The following is a 17,401-nucleotide window of genomic DNA, read 5'->3' on the forward strand; positions in this document are numbered from 1 at the left end:
ATTACTTGTACTATCAGATCAAATTACATTATTATTTATAATATTTTAAAATAGGTTTTTCCTTATTAATATCATAATCAGCCATAAATCAATGATATATAAGGGATAAGGAAAATAATCCGAATACATATAGTACATCTTGTTGTATGTTGGCAATACAGGTTCCGAGTTAATACTGCGATGTAGTATATTCTAGTAGTATATGTAATATATATTCCTCAGTTTGCTTGCCAAGTCTTGTAGGTTATATTTCAGTGTATTATATAATTTATTTTGAGACAGTTGCGATAAGCTTTCAGACTTCGAAAGAAACCTGTGTGATAAAAACAACTAAATTGTTGAATCTTTCACGGGAGACGTTATCGACGGTACTGATAGTATACTTCGAAGAAGTGTAGGAATGTTTGTCTAGTCGGTCGTAATGTGTAGCTGTCAATGCGATTGTTTATCTGAACACTCACTACTACTCACTATTTCTACTATACTAGAAAAGAAAAAAAGAGCGAAACGTCGCCGTGGTGGTCTTTTATAGCCGGAAACCGCATAGTACCAATTCACCAGCGTTACCAACCCTTGACTTTGATGTAGGTGAATGGGTGGTGGCCTAAAGGGTTGTAGCGGTCGCTACAGAAGGCTCAAACTGGATAACTAGTTTTCCACTTAAATATCCATTAATTAAAACGAATAATTAGATCAAAACCAAAAAATGCTCTATTTTTAAAAAACTGCTTCTTAGTGTGTACATTTAGTGAAAAACTGAATACATACTTAAAATGGAGCTTTCTGTGAGAGAACCCTTAATTACAATTAAAAATATCAATTAAGTATATATCTAACTACGTCATCAGTATATATATATATATATATATATATATATATATATATTGGGATGAAAAAATGAAACTATACTATATTGCTTTAAAATCTATACTTATTTATATATGTGTCATAAACAGAGATCTCGTTGCTTGAAAATGCACTCCCCATTGTACAACTTCAGAACTTAAGAATAGTGATACTAGCCTTTTATTCAGCATTTTTTTCAACTAAAATTATTTAAATATTTAAACAAAATTGGCAGAAAAAAAATTGGAAATGGAAAATTAACAAAAATATTCACGACTATATATATGGGAAAGGTGCCAAAATTATTTACTTAACGTATATAGATAAAACTCTGAAAATATATGTATTTTGGGGTAAAAAACTTTAAAAACTTCCGATCCGTACATTCTTTATAATTCCTGTAATTTTTATTAACATGCTATTATTTGAACAGAAATATCAGCAAACATAACTTCAAAAAGACAAAAATTTTCATTTTGTTTAAAATAATAATTTTAAACATTTATTAAGCATATAATTTAACATAAATAATAATAAGTGTACTAAAATATCTGCAATGAAAATTGATATACAAAAATATGTATGAAAACATTTTTTTCATAACCTGTATTACTATTATGGCTTATTCCATAAAAAATTTAATTTAATTCCTTATTAATCAAAGAATTTTACGTAGGTACTATTACGTCATTAGTATATAAATATATTATAATATGCAGAAAATGATGATATTAAAATATACGCACAAAATAATAACTTCAAGGGTATTAAAATTAATTTATTTAAACCTTCCTTTTAACTATATTTTATCCTCTCTAAATCTCTATAAATCATCGTTTATTTTTATAATCAAATCAATAATTAATATCGAAATTATTAATATTCCCTAATATGTATATATATATATATATATATATATATATATATATATATATATATATATATATATAGATACTTTTTTTAACTTCACGATAAATTTCATGAAGAAATATGAACATCCTCTTTATTTCTTTTCGCGTTTTCCGCCTAGGATACAGCCACAAGAGACTATAAGATGGAAAAAATTGACAACCTATAAAAAACAAATGGCGAACGTCGAAGGTGCGAGAATAAATTGAACATTTATCTGTCCAGGTAAATTTCGATATTATTTAATCAAACGTCTGATGGGTTTCCTCGAAATCAATATGAAAAAAGTTTGAAAAGTTTCATTCCTTTCTAGTTTCTTATTTGTTCTTTTTTTGTCAATGCCCTGCGGTATGAGAAGTTCGAAGTAATTTACTTTATGCCTTTTTATTTGCCGTCTTTTTTTTGCTTAAATATATGTTTCTTATTCCAAAATAAAGACTGTGGTTCTGTAAAGAAGATCAAGCTAACATTGCCGAATACTGTTAAAATAATGTTAATTTTAACCACGTTACTTTATCTATGCTGACTTACAAGTATTGTATTTTTTAGCCTACGTTTATCTGTTTCAATACACATTGCTTTTGAATGAATGTTGAATGAAGATTAATAATAATACAATATATATATATATATATATATATATATATATATATATATATATATATATATATATATATATATATATATATATATATATACTAATAATTACAGAAAAAATGAATAAAATGTGTTTTGAATTAATATTGTTAATGACTAGCATCAGCTGTAAAAATACAGTTTATATAAATTAATAATTAAGTTTCTGCTTTGAATGAAAAACTTTTCATATTTTTACACCATTTATAACCATGGGATATATTTTATATATACTATATAACACTTACCAAAAAGTTTTAAAGAATATTATAATTAAAATTGACTTACATTAAACAAAATTAATACTGAACTAATTTAACTATTTATTTATAAAATTCTATTATAATTTTTTAAGGTATGAACGTATTCTATATCAAATATACCCAATTGTTATAGCTGCCAATTGAGTTTAAACATCTGCCAGAAAATTTCAAAAGAAATACTAAATAAAATTAATTTATATAAATCAAAATTATTACTGAAATATAACTATTTCTCTAAAAAATATTTATACTGATATTTAATAGAAAAATATCTGTTTTTTATATATGATGATCTGATCCCTTTGTATTTTTATATGTTATTTTAAAACATCTGCAGATAATGATAAACTTTGTCATAATATTTGAAGGTATGATGCTCACTTTCTTTTTTTATACTTTTGACACGTACAAATATCCTGTGCTAAGCTATCAATTGAATTATAGCAACATCTAGCAATCAATTTCAAAGAAAACTGTAATAAGTAGTACGGAATATAGTTGTATAAAACAAAAGAAATATTTTTCCCCTCAAGAAGAGAAAAAACACGATATGCGTTACTATAATTTATTTTAAAAATCACATTTGTTATAATATTTTAATGTATGATTACCACTTAATGTTAATAGATTTTTCCACAAGTTTGTATACTCTGTAGCAGAAAAGTATTATTTTCTATAATTCCAGTGTATTCTTCACCAAATTAAAGCGAACTGTTAGTAAAACAAAAGAACTAATACCAGGTTTAGAATCGCGTCGCAGGGAACAGCACAGACGGAGCAGAAAAAGGAGTGGCAAGAGGGGGCGAGAGGTTCCGAGGACCCGAATACTTTCGCGAGATCTTCCGTCGGTTTTTCCATCGCCCTCAAGACAACCGAAGCAGCTCGTTAAAAATTAAATTAAGAGATTACCATCGGCTTTAAACAGATGATTGATGGTGTCGTCCGTTTGTTTGTCTGAATGATTTATCGTCGATCCGCCGGGACTGCTTCGCTTTTGATTTATTATTATTCCTGTTTGTACTCGAGATGTTATGTCGTTAATGTGGCAGCCCGCCGTCTGCTGCTACGGTCCAGCAGACGACATACGTAGTTCGTTGAATGAGTTTTTTTCACTACCTCCCTCCCTCCGCCTCGCCGCCGAGCGAAACGAAAGGTTTATTGAAGAAAATTTACTTTAATTAATGATGTTCCTTCGCCGGAATCGAAAATATCGTTACGGTTGATGGGAACGAAGAAGCTGTTTGTTACGGTCTGTCTGATGCGCCATCAGGTGGATGTTGATAATGTTCTGGAGCTTCGGGTGGAGATGTCTGTTAAATGTGTCGACTTTACATACAATAATACTAATTTATTTTAAAAAATGGATATTAAAACAATGGAAACGTTATTAATTTTTTTATTAATTGCATCTTACATTAGATATGCTTGGTAAACATCCTAATATACAAATTAATTTATTACTACTATTCTGTTGCATTAATGCATAAGCAAGGCGAGTGCAGAATTAATACTTCAGTATGTATTAATTAAAATAATACTAATCTACTTAAGCTAAAGTTAAGAATACACTTTAACACTAAACAAGTTCGTGTGGTTTGGTTCGCTTCAATCAATGATTTAGCGACTTTATTTCATGTTTTAGGGCGAAATCTTGAATCGCTTCGTGTATCCATTTAATTCCGAGGTCATCTTGCAGCTTTTCGTTGGTTACGTAGCGATAAGTATTGGTAATTAATGGTAGAGCTTTGTTTTGGGTACGTTGGTTTTGATGTTTTAGGGCTACCCCATAATAGCACTCTCCCACTTTGATTTTAGATCAAGGTGGGTATATCTTCTGACTAACTAGTACAGTTGGTTAACTTTGAGTCTAATCTTCTCTGCTTTTTGTCTAACATGATGTTTCAAGTTGTTATTACTTTATGAGTAGCATTCAACCTCTTAGTCTGGATATGTTATTATATGCAGCGTTTTGTCGTATTTTACTATAGAATATTAAAGAGTATATCTATCTATTCCAGAATTTGTATCAGTAAATCTCAGACTGACCTACTTTCGTAATATATATACAACTATATATAATATGCAAGTGACATTATTTGAATGTTGGGTCGTTTCCTTGAAGATATTAGCCTCAGAAATCCGTAATATATTTGTTTAGAAGCATACGGCACCCATATTACAACTTGTTATTATCTACAACTAGTGGTTTCTCCTTCACATTGTTTTTATTATCCAGACCTAAGATCTGAACTTAATTAACATTTGTTGGATGTACTCCTACTGATGCAACACACACAGCTTTACAACGCGATGCAGTTTTCACACCTAATTATTAATTACATTATTATTTACACACGAATTATTCTAGAACCAACTATAATTGTATATTTTTTTTGTATGTGAAATCCACATGTCTAGACTTTGTAGCATCCAAAATGCTATTGACAGCTGTTTATGCTCTATATATTGTTGTCTAGTTATTGCTCTAGTATTGTTACTTATACGGAGTAGTTTTCAATTTTCATGATTACTTCTTCATATTTAGGGATATCACTAGCGTAAAGTATATACAATATTGGTTTGGTTTGATTTACATCTGAATATTCATCACCGTATGAAATTACGATTCAAATCCAGAATCAGACTCATCTGGCTTATTCTCAATTACATTCATAATATGATGTAGCTGGTCATCTGTGGAATATTCTTCTTCAACAATTAGTTTCAGTTATTGGAAAAGATAGTTAAAGGCTGTAATTATGAACTGATTTCTCATTTCAATAATATATTTTTACCTAGCATTCGCCCCCTCTATATTAAAATAATGCAACAGATGTTGTTCATATTCCTTGATTTGCTTGAATTTACTTACTAACTGGCTATTCGCCAAATTCATCATTTTTAGTTGATCAACAGAGTTTTGAAGGTTTTATATAATATTCCAGCAACTGTTATATATGACAAACTGCTTGCTGTGGTAATTATAGGCCGTTATGTCGAAGAATTTTGTGCGAGGCAAAGCGTGGTGCCATCTTGGCGGGCGCATCAAAAATAAAGCAATAAAAACAACTTCCCAGAGGCTTTTTATGGTCAGAGAGTTATAGGCGGAACACTTTTCTCTTTAATCTATTCTTTTTTTCTGCGCGCACACACACAGACGATCCGACCTCCGAAAGAGCCGGGAAGATGCCTAAATAGTTTCGATTTTGTTTTACTACACATCGGTGGCTTTTTGCTGGAATTAAAAGGACGGAATCCTATTTATGGAACTGACTGACAACTAAATCAGGAAAAAGAATTAGAGTCTAACCTAATTATGATTGAATGATTCAGTAAAATTGTTTAGGATGAGGCGTATTTTAAATCAAAATATTTATGGCGTATAACCAAACAAAACAAAACCCAGAGCGAACAAAATAAAAAATGGGTAAAAATAGTGTAAAATAGTACAAATTTATCTATTACCCTACAAACCATATATTTCCAGGCTATATGTGACAAATCATATCTATTATAATTGTTTAAGGCACAATTCCTACTTACCTTTTATTTTCAGAAGATGTGCATGGCTCTCTAATGGTTCAATGTTGACTATGTACACATTTGAGACTTTTTATTTGGCAATTGGAAGTATTTTAAAACTAATTTTTCAAATCTATATTTCTTTTGGAATGAATATGTCTACCTTATAAGAATATATAACATTCATTATATACACAATAAACAGGAGCTATTGATAAGCTACAATTCTAATAATAATAATATACACTTGCACTCAATAAATCTAAAAATTTACACAGAAGAAATAAATCAAAATGATCTTGCTGGTTAATCATCAGGTAGCGCCAATACGTCGATACGCACAACGCTTAATTAAAATCCCTTATTCACAAAACTGATACCCACGTCACGCATACAATAAAAGTTCGTTTATAATTAAATATAATATCGAAATTTATTCATTAACTATGATTGTTTGTCGTCAAACATAATCCATTCTGTCGGCTGTTTATTTTTTGATGGGGCCTCGGCATTTATTAATTAAAACTTTTTAAATCTAATATTTGCGGATCTTCAAAAGCATCCGGTGCAGCAACGCTAACGAGTTTTAAATAAATTACTCGATAAACAACGCACATGTTTTTTCTCATTCATAGCAACATGTGATTAATATGGATCTGATTTCATTATAGCTCATGTAAATCTATCAAAAAAATATTATGTATTAATTAAATCATTGTAATTTGATGTATTGATGATTGTTTTGAACATTCTCTGTACTTTAGAATAATAAAACGCAAATTCTTCATTATTCTCTAAGGTATGATACACGCTTTGTATTGGCATAATTTTTAAAACAGACTCTATGTTAAAAAAACCTTTGAGGTAGTAATATTTATACTGTTATTTTAAAGCAAAACCAGTGTTTTGCTTAAGCTTTTGTGCTTAATTAAGCTGTTAAGCTTTTGTGAATATGGTGATTTTTAGAGTTTATATTAAGTATATGAGACCTGTGATACGAAAAACATATAAAACATAAAGCCGCCTATATTTTAAACTTTTTTCAACAACAGTTGCTTTAAAATTATGCTGAGTTGTAGATAAATCAATTGCATATCTTTATTCAAACTTTTAGAAATTAACCTTCATAAAGATGTTGAATAAGTCCCTAAAGGAAATAGTAGAAGTGCTTTTAAAAACATATTCATATTTTGAGGGGTCATACACAAAATTTTGATTCGCTAAAATTTCCATTTAAACCAAGAAGACACATATGTGGTTTAATAAAACTTAGATATTTAAGCGAATAAAAGAATTTAATAATTAAGAAAAAATTTATTAACCAAAAGAAATACGTACATTTAAATATTTCCTAGAAAATGCTTATTTCTATACTTTATAGGAGATATTATATCTTAATTTTATAATCTTCCTAAAAATGTTTATTACGTTTCTAAAACACCGGCTTGTTAAAACTACAATAATTTCCTTGGCTAAATAGAAATTAGATATTTGAAGCTATATATAAATAATTGGAACTAATAATTGAAAAAAGTTCTGTAAGAACAGAAATACTGAAATATGACTATATCCTTCAAAATACTTATTTTTATGTTTTGCATGGAAAATTATGTCATATTTTTAAAGCATCATACACACTTTGCTTTTCTATGTTTTTAAAATATTTCAGACCCTACGTTCAAAATATAATTTGGTTATCACTATCAAGTAATAATTTTTTCTATACAGGATACAATTCATTCTATCAATTAACGGTGGAAGTTTGATTCCTAACTGAACCTAAATCCTGAACTCGGACAATAAAATCGCCAATTCTAAATACTAATACTTGTTGAATATGCTAGTTGGGATATAATAAATATTCAAATATGTCCGGTTGCCTTGACCTTAATATGGATTTTGATCGAGTTCAATACTTTCAATTCGATATCTTCGAACTTTCAGAGGAAACCATGGTTCAGCATTCTTCAGCCAGCAAAATTACATATAATATAAAATCACTACATAGTATAAAACAAAGTCACCTTTTCTGTCCCTATATCATTATGTGCGCTTAAATCTTTAAAACTACGCAACGGATTTTGATGCGGTTTTTTTCAATAGATGGAGTGATTCAAGAGGAAGGTTTATATGTATAATACATGCATAATATACTAAGGCAACATTGCTAATTTTAGAGGTTTCTAACGTGATGTCGTAAATTAACCTATTTTTTAGGCTTATTTAGCAATTAGCAAAAACGCTGCCTAACCCTACGAGTTAGATCAAATTAATGTACTACAGTATTGTACACCATAAAAAGGTCTAGAAAAAAGTCCGCGATGGTATATGTTTATCTTTTAGGGATAACCCACATTAACCATTTTTACTGTTTACTTTTTACGTGAGAAAATGGCTTATTTACGAAGCTATTTTAAGCAATACGGCATTAATCCTTATCGAATTAAGTACCTTAAATACAGTGTGCAATTAATATAGATCAATATGGTTCCTTACAGCATGTAAATTAAACAAATATTTTCGGAGATATTACAAATTTAAAATTTGCGTTTAAAAATGTGTAATGTAATAAAAATTGTATGAATTTAGATATTCCAAAGATAGCAAGAAATCTTCATAGTAAGTATAGGTGAAGAGGAATTGTTTTACTCCAAATTTAATGCGTGTAGGCCAAGGGCAGTAATGAATGAACCAAAAATACTGGATCGATTTTAATCATGTTTTCATTGAGTGACATAGGCATATATATTTTATGCCCGTGCAAAGTCGGAGCGGGCCGCTATGTTTTTATATACAACGTTCATATTTTTTCTGTAGTGTATTTAATTTAGTATCAGCATTGCACCCGTGCGAAGCCGGGGCGGGTTGCTAGTAATGATTTAAAACATCATTGTATAAGCTTGAATCTGAATATAACACGGCCTAAGCTATTTATAATGTCCACAAATTAGTTTTCAGCATTATTTTTATGATGTAGAAGCTTTACTCGCAGAACTTAATTCAGAAGCAATGTTCGGAGAACAGATCCGTCGGATTAGAATCATTTGGATAGAGCTATTTGCTCAAAATCATGTCTCCTCAAAAACAACTATACAGAATTAATATTTGGAAAGCACCCAGTTAGAGACTTCAAGTCGCGTTTCATGTAAAAAACAAATTATTTTCTTCATATTTTGTCGTAGAATATTCAAGACTGCTTTTACAGCGTTTCCTCCGGTCTCCTTAATGCTGATATATGGGCTTTTCCCTCAGAAAAGCTCAACCTACACTTTATCTGACGCGACCGTTGCGCTATTGTGTGTAAGCAGTAATTTCATGGCAGAGAATAAGAAGTACGCAGAGCGAGAGCAGGTGCTTGAGTAAACCCCCCGCGAGGGCAGGGATACTCGTCGAGTGTACGCAGCAATTTAGAAAATTGAAAGAGCATTTTATCCACTTCGTTCGACGTCTGCTATCATCAATCTATATTAGATTCAGCCTAGGGTTCCCCCCGAACGGCATCCGACGGTTTCGCCATTTCCCCGCGATCTTTCCAGCTTCCTCGGGACCAGCGACGACCCGGCCTCCCCCGATAGCAGATAACGCGGGCCCGTTACTGTAAAACATCCCCGTTAAAATGTCATAAGGAAGGCGTAGAATCGACATCGGCGGGTAATTGGCGACGGTATCGGCCGCTCGTTTCACTCTGCTAATACACGCGTGTTATGCCTCTATAATGGTCTCGGTGTCTCTCAGTTACGGTCTCGTGTAAGATAATTGACTCTATAAAATATGTTCATTGGTTCGGATCGACTCCGGAAACCTTCCGATGTCTCTGCCTCAAAAACGTTTTATCAGAAAATAATTAGGTTGTGCAATAAGTTCCTAAAACGCCACCTGTTATTTAGTAATACTGAAATATAACCTTATATTCGTGTATATCCTTACAAAATACTTATTTCTGTTTTATGAAAAAGGTCTGTCATAATTCTTTAAGAAACGATAACCACTTTGTATTTTCATACCACTTGATTTATTAATTTTTAATAATTTTTTTTATAACTTCGGGATGGTATTTTCAATATCTTATTCCTAAACTAATCCAAACCCTAAAATCGTAAACTAGGAACCTAAAATCGGCAATTCCAGGAACCAAAATTTAATTAATGTGAATATTGCGATAATGGAATATAGTTGATACTATAAGTAGTATATTTAAATATGTCCTTTATCTTGAACTATGTTCGAATTCAATGCTCCCTTTCTAAAAACAAAACTTTCTTTCTAAAAATGTTTAATAAGTCCCTAAAATATCACCTATCCGTAAATAGTACAACTACTTTGAAAATACTTCATCTTTTATAAGAATATAACAAAATCTTTGACTAGAAACATTTTGGTATAAAAAGAAACTTTTTACCAACCTTTTTAAACCAACAAGAAACATATGATTAAATTCAGCCTAGATATTTGAAACTATATATAAGGAATAAACACTGGCTAAAAAAAAGTTGTAAGAAACAAAAGAACACTAAAATATAACTATTTTCTTACAATTATTTCTGTATTTTATATCTCATAATTTTTTAATATATGATAACTACTTTGTATTCCCATGTTTTTACAAGCCTAGAAGTTCTACGTTCAAAACTAACTATACTAACTATTATAGTTTAATGCTGTAAGTCTAATTAACTGTTTATACGGAACCTAACATTGACAATCCCAAGAACCAATATATAGAAAATATTATGTCATAATTTTGTAAGGTATGATGCCCACTTTGTATTACTATAATTCTTAAAACTTACTTATCATATAAATCCCATGATTGTAGCTGCCAATTGATATAATTTTAAATAACAAAGATTAAAACTCTTTCAAAGTTTGGGATTCGAAAATGAATCATGAAATTTTAGGTCAAATAATCCAAGGAAACGACATATATTATGAATACTGTTTGTGTAAAATATTCAGCTGTCAAAATGCTTCCATCTTTTCAACAATACCTACATCAAGAAGGGGATTGCCAAATGAAATCTTTGTATCCCTGAAAAGCAAGATTTAGTAAGTTAATAGCTGGAAAACCAATATTCCTCGATCGAATAAAAACAAAAAAACAAGCAAAATACATTCTGTATGCAAATTATATTCAAGAAACTATTCCGCAATGATGAAAATAAAATAACAGGACAATTTTTTCTCAGAACACCGACCGATTTTTTGCTGTTTTGCCTTGAACGTTCTGCCTTCCTTTAGTCCCTTATTGTGTTCCCGTTTTTTGTTCTCCCGCGGACGTTTGAAAAACTCCTCTACGTGCCTTCCTCGCAGGCCGTCGCCCAGAGGCGCCGGAAAGTCAAAAAGAATGAGAAATTAAAAAGTAATTTGTGTTTAATGTAGCCTTAACTCTATTACGTTCTGTGCTTTGAATAAGTTATTTTTCTATTTTCGAAACGGTGGCGGATGCACTCGGCTGCCCGTTTCTCCTGTTTAATATCAAGTAGGCGGCGAATCGTCTTCGCGAACCGAACGTACGAATCTTTCGCTCATTGGAAATGCACTTAACGTTACCCGAATGGAAAGTAATGATCCGACATACTGGCTCTTAGTATTTAATATTTTTTATTCATTCTGCTGTTATATACGAAAATAAAAACAGAATCTGGTATAATTTATTGAAAAATATTTCAAATAACTGCATGAAATAATAGAAAAAGAATAACAACAAACAACAAAACGATATGAACTAGAGAAGAATGAATCTAGTCAAAGTTATTATACGAGTGTAAAAAAAACTTAGAGATACAAAATATTTGCGTTAGGAACTAATTGAAAACTGGAACTTAAAACATAAATATGGTTAAAGAGAGATTATTTGACGCTATTTTTAAAATAGCTTTTAATCTTTTGAATATATTGCAACACTGAAACTGATTTAAAAAGCGTTTTACATCATGAAACATACCAAAACACATTCTATCGCGGATCAATGCCAACAAACAACAAGCGACGAACAAGAGAAAACAACTAGAGCTACCTGAACGGGTCCCAGAACTCCCCGAAGAGCGACAAACTTCCGAATATTATCAGAATCGACGCATCATCTCAGTTAGGATTTCGGAGACAGCTGTCAAGATAATTTCGTTTCGTTCGAATCTAATTATGACTCCGTCGTCCCAGGGGAAAATAATATAAAACCACCAAGATTCCAACAGAACAATTAGCGAACAGCTGAAGGAGGTCCCTGGAAGTATTAGGACCGTGTAATTGGACGATGGGAATATTTTAAATCGATTTTATTATGATTGTTCTGATAATAGTGGTGAGAGTCATCGACGTGGTGATTGATTTTTCATAATATTTAATTTTTTGTTTTAATTGAGTTTCTTTATTATGCTATTCTTCATTTTCTTTAACACATAACGAATATTTTTATATTTCTAGTGTTAAAAATATAAATAATTGATTTTTTTTCATCATCATCTATGATTGTCAATTATTACTACTGTTACTACACCCTGTTGGTGTTGGCTGGTTTGGTAGTGTTAGTCTTTCATTATTCAGATAAATTCAGATATCTTTCTGTAATTTTAATCCATGCCTCTTTGAAGCTGCATCTTCTATACAAAAGGCTAATTTCAATACAATATTCTGTGAGGAATTCATTGTGGAGACGTGTCCAAACCATATATAATTTACGTCTCTTAGTTTGTTTCCCAATTGTTCACCGATTACCTCTCATCTTAACCAATTTGCTTCATTTTTCGAAATTGCTTCAGGACTCGAAAATAAGTATCTATAATTTGCTTTAAAAATCGAATTTAAAAGAGCTCATACTTCTAAAACTGTAATAGCGTCCAACTATTGGCGAAACATGGAAGAATTACTACTTTAAGTGAAGATGTTCCTCTTTTTCCAGTATTGGTAGTCCCAAATACTTTTCCTGTAATTCCTGCATCTATTTGATAGGATGGTGATGAAGTTTGAAATTGTAAATAACAATAAATGTAATTGCTTTATTTTAAATCCTTATGGTTAGCAATACAAGCTAAATATCGGGAAGAATGATCTAAGAATTTAAATTAAACAATAAGGGAACTATAAGTTATGCTATACACTACATTATAATAAGCAGTTTTTCGTTCTTAATAAGCCTCCTTTTATAACGTTAAAATAATTTGAAATTTACTGTTAGTATGGTGAGAATCAATAATGGTTTATTTTGCTGTCAACAGACCCATTGTTCTACAATTGCACAAGTGTTTCGATGACAACAACGTGTCTGTCTGATAAAATAATCAAATTCTCTTAAAATTCCGTCTCACAAAATGAGAAACATTCCAAGGAAAACTCAATATTAAGACACATTTAAACCTAGCACAGCAAGAACAGGTAATAATTTTGGAAAAAATGGAATAATGACATTAAAAATAACACAAAAAGATGTTTATTATCCAAGAAGTTAATTACCACTATATATGCCACCTTTTTGGAAGAAACTTTCAGATATTCTGTCATATGATGGTACTTATATTTTTATTCATCATTGGACAAGCTAAGTTAAAAATGTTATTTGTTAGTCTAACTGAAGCTAGCTTGAATAAAGAGATTAAAAATTATATTAACGCAAGAAAGGCGTCTGGTTTTTGACCTTAGAAAATACCAAATGAACTTCCGAGAAGTGCACTGATTAAGATACACACTATGGAAAAATTGTTGTTGCTACATTTGCAGACAACATTACAATCCTAACAATTGGCGAGAACAACACTGGTTGATTCAGTTCGAAAAATTACAAACAGCTATTGTACAAATACAATACTGGATAGAAAAATGAATCAAAGTAAATCAGTGCGTGTTGATTTCATCAACAAAAGAATCAAGCTCAATCCAGTATATAAAAGTAGTCCCGTATGGAAATACAGCTAAATAGCATGACCCTTGATGGTAAAAGCCACAGGTAAAGAAAAATGTAAAGGACTCAAGCTGAAGTACAAGAAAAATGTACTGGTTCTGCTTTTACTGGTAATCTACACAATGATTTGCAACAAGTTTGAAACCAGCCAAAACACCAGTGGGTTGTACCAGCCAAAACAATAAAAATATCATACACATATTCCAAAATAAAGTACTGTGAGGTAATGTTGATGTTTCATGGTACATTCGTAATTATAATCTGCATAAGTACCTGAAGGTATAAACTGCTGATACCGTGATCAAGGACTATACCAAAAGCATACACCACAGCAATATTGAGGTTCTCCAGCTCTTGGTAATGATGGCTTGATTAAAAGATTAAAGACAGTAAAACCATTTAAATCATTTCGGTGAAGTTACAAGTAAAACATCAGTGCACATTAAAAAGAGTCACATATATATTAAGCCCAAAGTGTCTATCGTTGAATAAATACTTTATAATTTTAAATATATACTAAAATCGTATGAAAACAAATAGCTTGTTAGTGTTAATTTACTAGATTTCTATAATAAGTAATAGAATAGAATATTTTTAATCGGGGATTCAGAATTGCTTCATATAATGGCCCTTCTATTGATTCAAACGGATTTTTTCAGGTGGTTTTGCTAAACGAACAATTCTAGCTTCCTTTGAAACTACCAGTACCATACCGTATTTATAACACGAGTTTGATATAGAAAAACAACAGTTCACTATTAATATTTTAAATCTGATATAAACATAACAGGTCAATTGAAAAGTCCCCGGCCTAACACATAGATGGCGCTACTAGAATTAAATCCATATGTTTGTAGTTGGCCCAAACCCTCAAAAGATGCGTGTATACATTTGACTGCTATCGGATCGTTAGTAGGAATTGTAGTATTTTGGGTGAAGCAACTTTTGTTGTTGTGAAAAAAATATGGATAAAACGAAATAGATGTGGTCAAATAAGCACCGAAGGCGGTGAACGCAGTGGATGCCCAAAATAGGTACCGACAAAAACAATTAAAAAATCAATAAAATGATTTTGAATGACCGTAAATTGAAATTGAATGAATAGCAGACACTCTAAAGATATCAACTGAACGTGTACATCATATCATTCACGAATATTTGGGTATGACAAAGCTCTATGCAAAGTGAGTGCCGCGCGAGCTCACTTTTGACCAAAAATAACGACGAGTTGATTATTCGGAGCAGAGTCTTTGCGTCAATATGTGATAGTGGATCAAACATGGCTCCATGATTTCACTCCGAAGTTCAATCGATAGTCATCCGAGTGGACTGCACACGATGAACACGCTCTAAAGCGTGGGAAAACGCAACAGTCGACTGGCAAAGTTATGGCGTCGATATTTTGGGATACGCATGGAATAATTTTTATTGACTACCTTGAAAGAGGGCCATCAACAGCGACTATAAAATAGCGTTATTGGACCCTTTGAAGGACGAAATCGCCGCATTTGAAGAAAAATAAAATGCTACTTCTCCAAGACTGTGTCACAAGCCAAAATGATGGCAAAAATCGATGAATTGGGCTTCGAATTGCTTCCTCATCCACCATATTCTCCAGATATGTCCCCCAGTGACTATTTCCTGTTCTCAGATCTTAAGAGAATGCTCGCTGAGAAGACACTTTCGTCGAATAAAGAGGTGATCGCCGAAACTGAATCCTATTTTGAAGCAAAGGACAAATCGTACTACAAATATGGTATCGAAAAGTTGGAGGGTCCCTATAATCAGTGTATCACCCTTGAAGGCAATTATGTTGAATAAAAAGCTAATTTTTGTCAAAAAAATGTTTTTTATGGTAGCCGGGGACGTTTCAATTGACCTGTTATATAAGGAATATATTTGTATTCAACTTTTCGTGTAATGTAAATTTTAAGGAAATTCGAACTTACCGATTCGTATAACCGGCGGCAAGCCTGCCGACACCACCGTTATCCAGCACACCGTCAACAACGTCACACTCATCACCATTAGCACCATGTCTCACTCGTCCTGCTATCGTCACCACCGATATCCCCGACCCAAACGTCCAGAATGAACGGTGCGCGTCCTTCCCCTCTGCGCCCCACTGATCAATCGTTGGCGTTGTTATACCGCGCCGTCGGAGCCACCACGTACTTCACCGCCCGCTGACGCATCGTCAACCGTCGGACTGTTTATACTCTCCAGAATCGGGATTTACCTGGCTGGGGATCGAGCACGACGTCTGAAACAAAAGGGAATTGGATTAGAGCTTGGTTGGGCTTGAGGTTTGGTATGGATGGGACAACGTCAAACAAGAACGGCGTTTTGTCGTCAAAGGGGGCATCGAAGCGCGGCGTGACCTGTTGATTTTAGTCATGTCGCTCGTATAACTTTGGTCTTGTGGTAATTGATAAAATGCATGGGATCAAACTGTCACCGTGTTTGCAAACTAAGATGGAAATTGGATAAACCAACCTATCTATAACTATATACTATGTGCTTTCGTGGTTTGAATACATTTATACATACTAAAAACGTTGCAATAATCCGATTACAGGATGTATTAAATGATACATTTCCGATCTTAACATTAAAAAGTCTGTCTTTGAGTAAATTTTAGGAAATCTATAGATTAAAACATAAATAAGAAAACTTTGGAATCCTTTTTTCAACTGTCCCTGACCTGAATATGTCTGGACAGTGTAGATATTTCATTCATCGATACATCATGAAATATCTACTATACATCGACTATATACGTGGAAAAAGTGCCGAATTTTTTTATTTATCGGATAGACATAAAATTGCCAAATTATATGTATTTTGGTGTTAAAGAAACGAAAATCCATGTTAAATTTCTTTAGAATGTATGATTTTTAAGATATCTGATATAAAATTAAACCTTATAATCTTTTAAAAATTAATTTTCCATTAAACATCACCAAAACTAAAGGTTGAAGAGAATTTACTTTCTCATCATTGGATTCAGCGTAAAATTCTTTGTAAGCCAAGTAACTTTCATTAAGCTACAAATATTTAAACAGAATTGACGGCAGGAAATTCAAAAATGGCTAAAAATCGTAAATTTTCACGACTATATACATGGAAAAAGTGCCGAATTTTTTTATCTATCGGATAGAGATAAAATTGCCAAATTATATGTAATCCGGTGTAAAAGAAACGAAAATCCATGTTAAATTTCTTTAGAATGGATGATTTTTAAGATATCTGACATAAAATGAAACCTTATAATCTTTTAAAATTAATTTTCCATTTAATATCACCAAAACTAAAGCTTGGAGAGAATTTA

At 31.7% G+C, this 17,401-nt stretch overlaps 2 protein-coding genes across 3 annotated transcripts in view; one reads left to right on the top strand and one right to left on the bottom strand.

The window, feature by feature from the left end:
• Positions 1-16,326, bottom strand: part of LOC143203592 (glutamate receptor ionotropic, kainate 2) — a 309,747-nt gene extending 293,421 nt beyond the window's left edge. Inside the window, exon 1 of the mRNA XM_076415804.1 lies at positions 16,020-16,326. Coding sequence (XP_076271919.1) covers positions 16,020-16,107 — 88 coding nt within the window. The 5' untranslated portion in view covers positions 16,108-16,326. The remainder of the gene's footprint in view (positions 1-16,019) is intronic.
• The window catches only part of LOC143203591 (glutamate receptor ionotropic, kainate 2), a 148,747-nt gene that overhangs the window by 19,092 nt on the left and 112,254 nt on the right, over positions 1-17,401 (top strand). The gene's annotated exons all lie outside the window — the stretch shown is intronic.

This window comes from Rhynchophorus ferrugineus, unplaced genomic scaffold (genome assembly GCF_030347505.1).
Source record: "Rhynchophorus ferrugineus isolate W39M unplaced genomic scaffold, kcgeb_rfMv2 rfM10, whole genome shotgun sequence".
NCBI lineage: Eukaryota > Metazoa > Arthropoda > Insecta > Coleoptera > Curculionidae > Rhynchophorus > Rhynchophorus ferrugineus.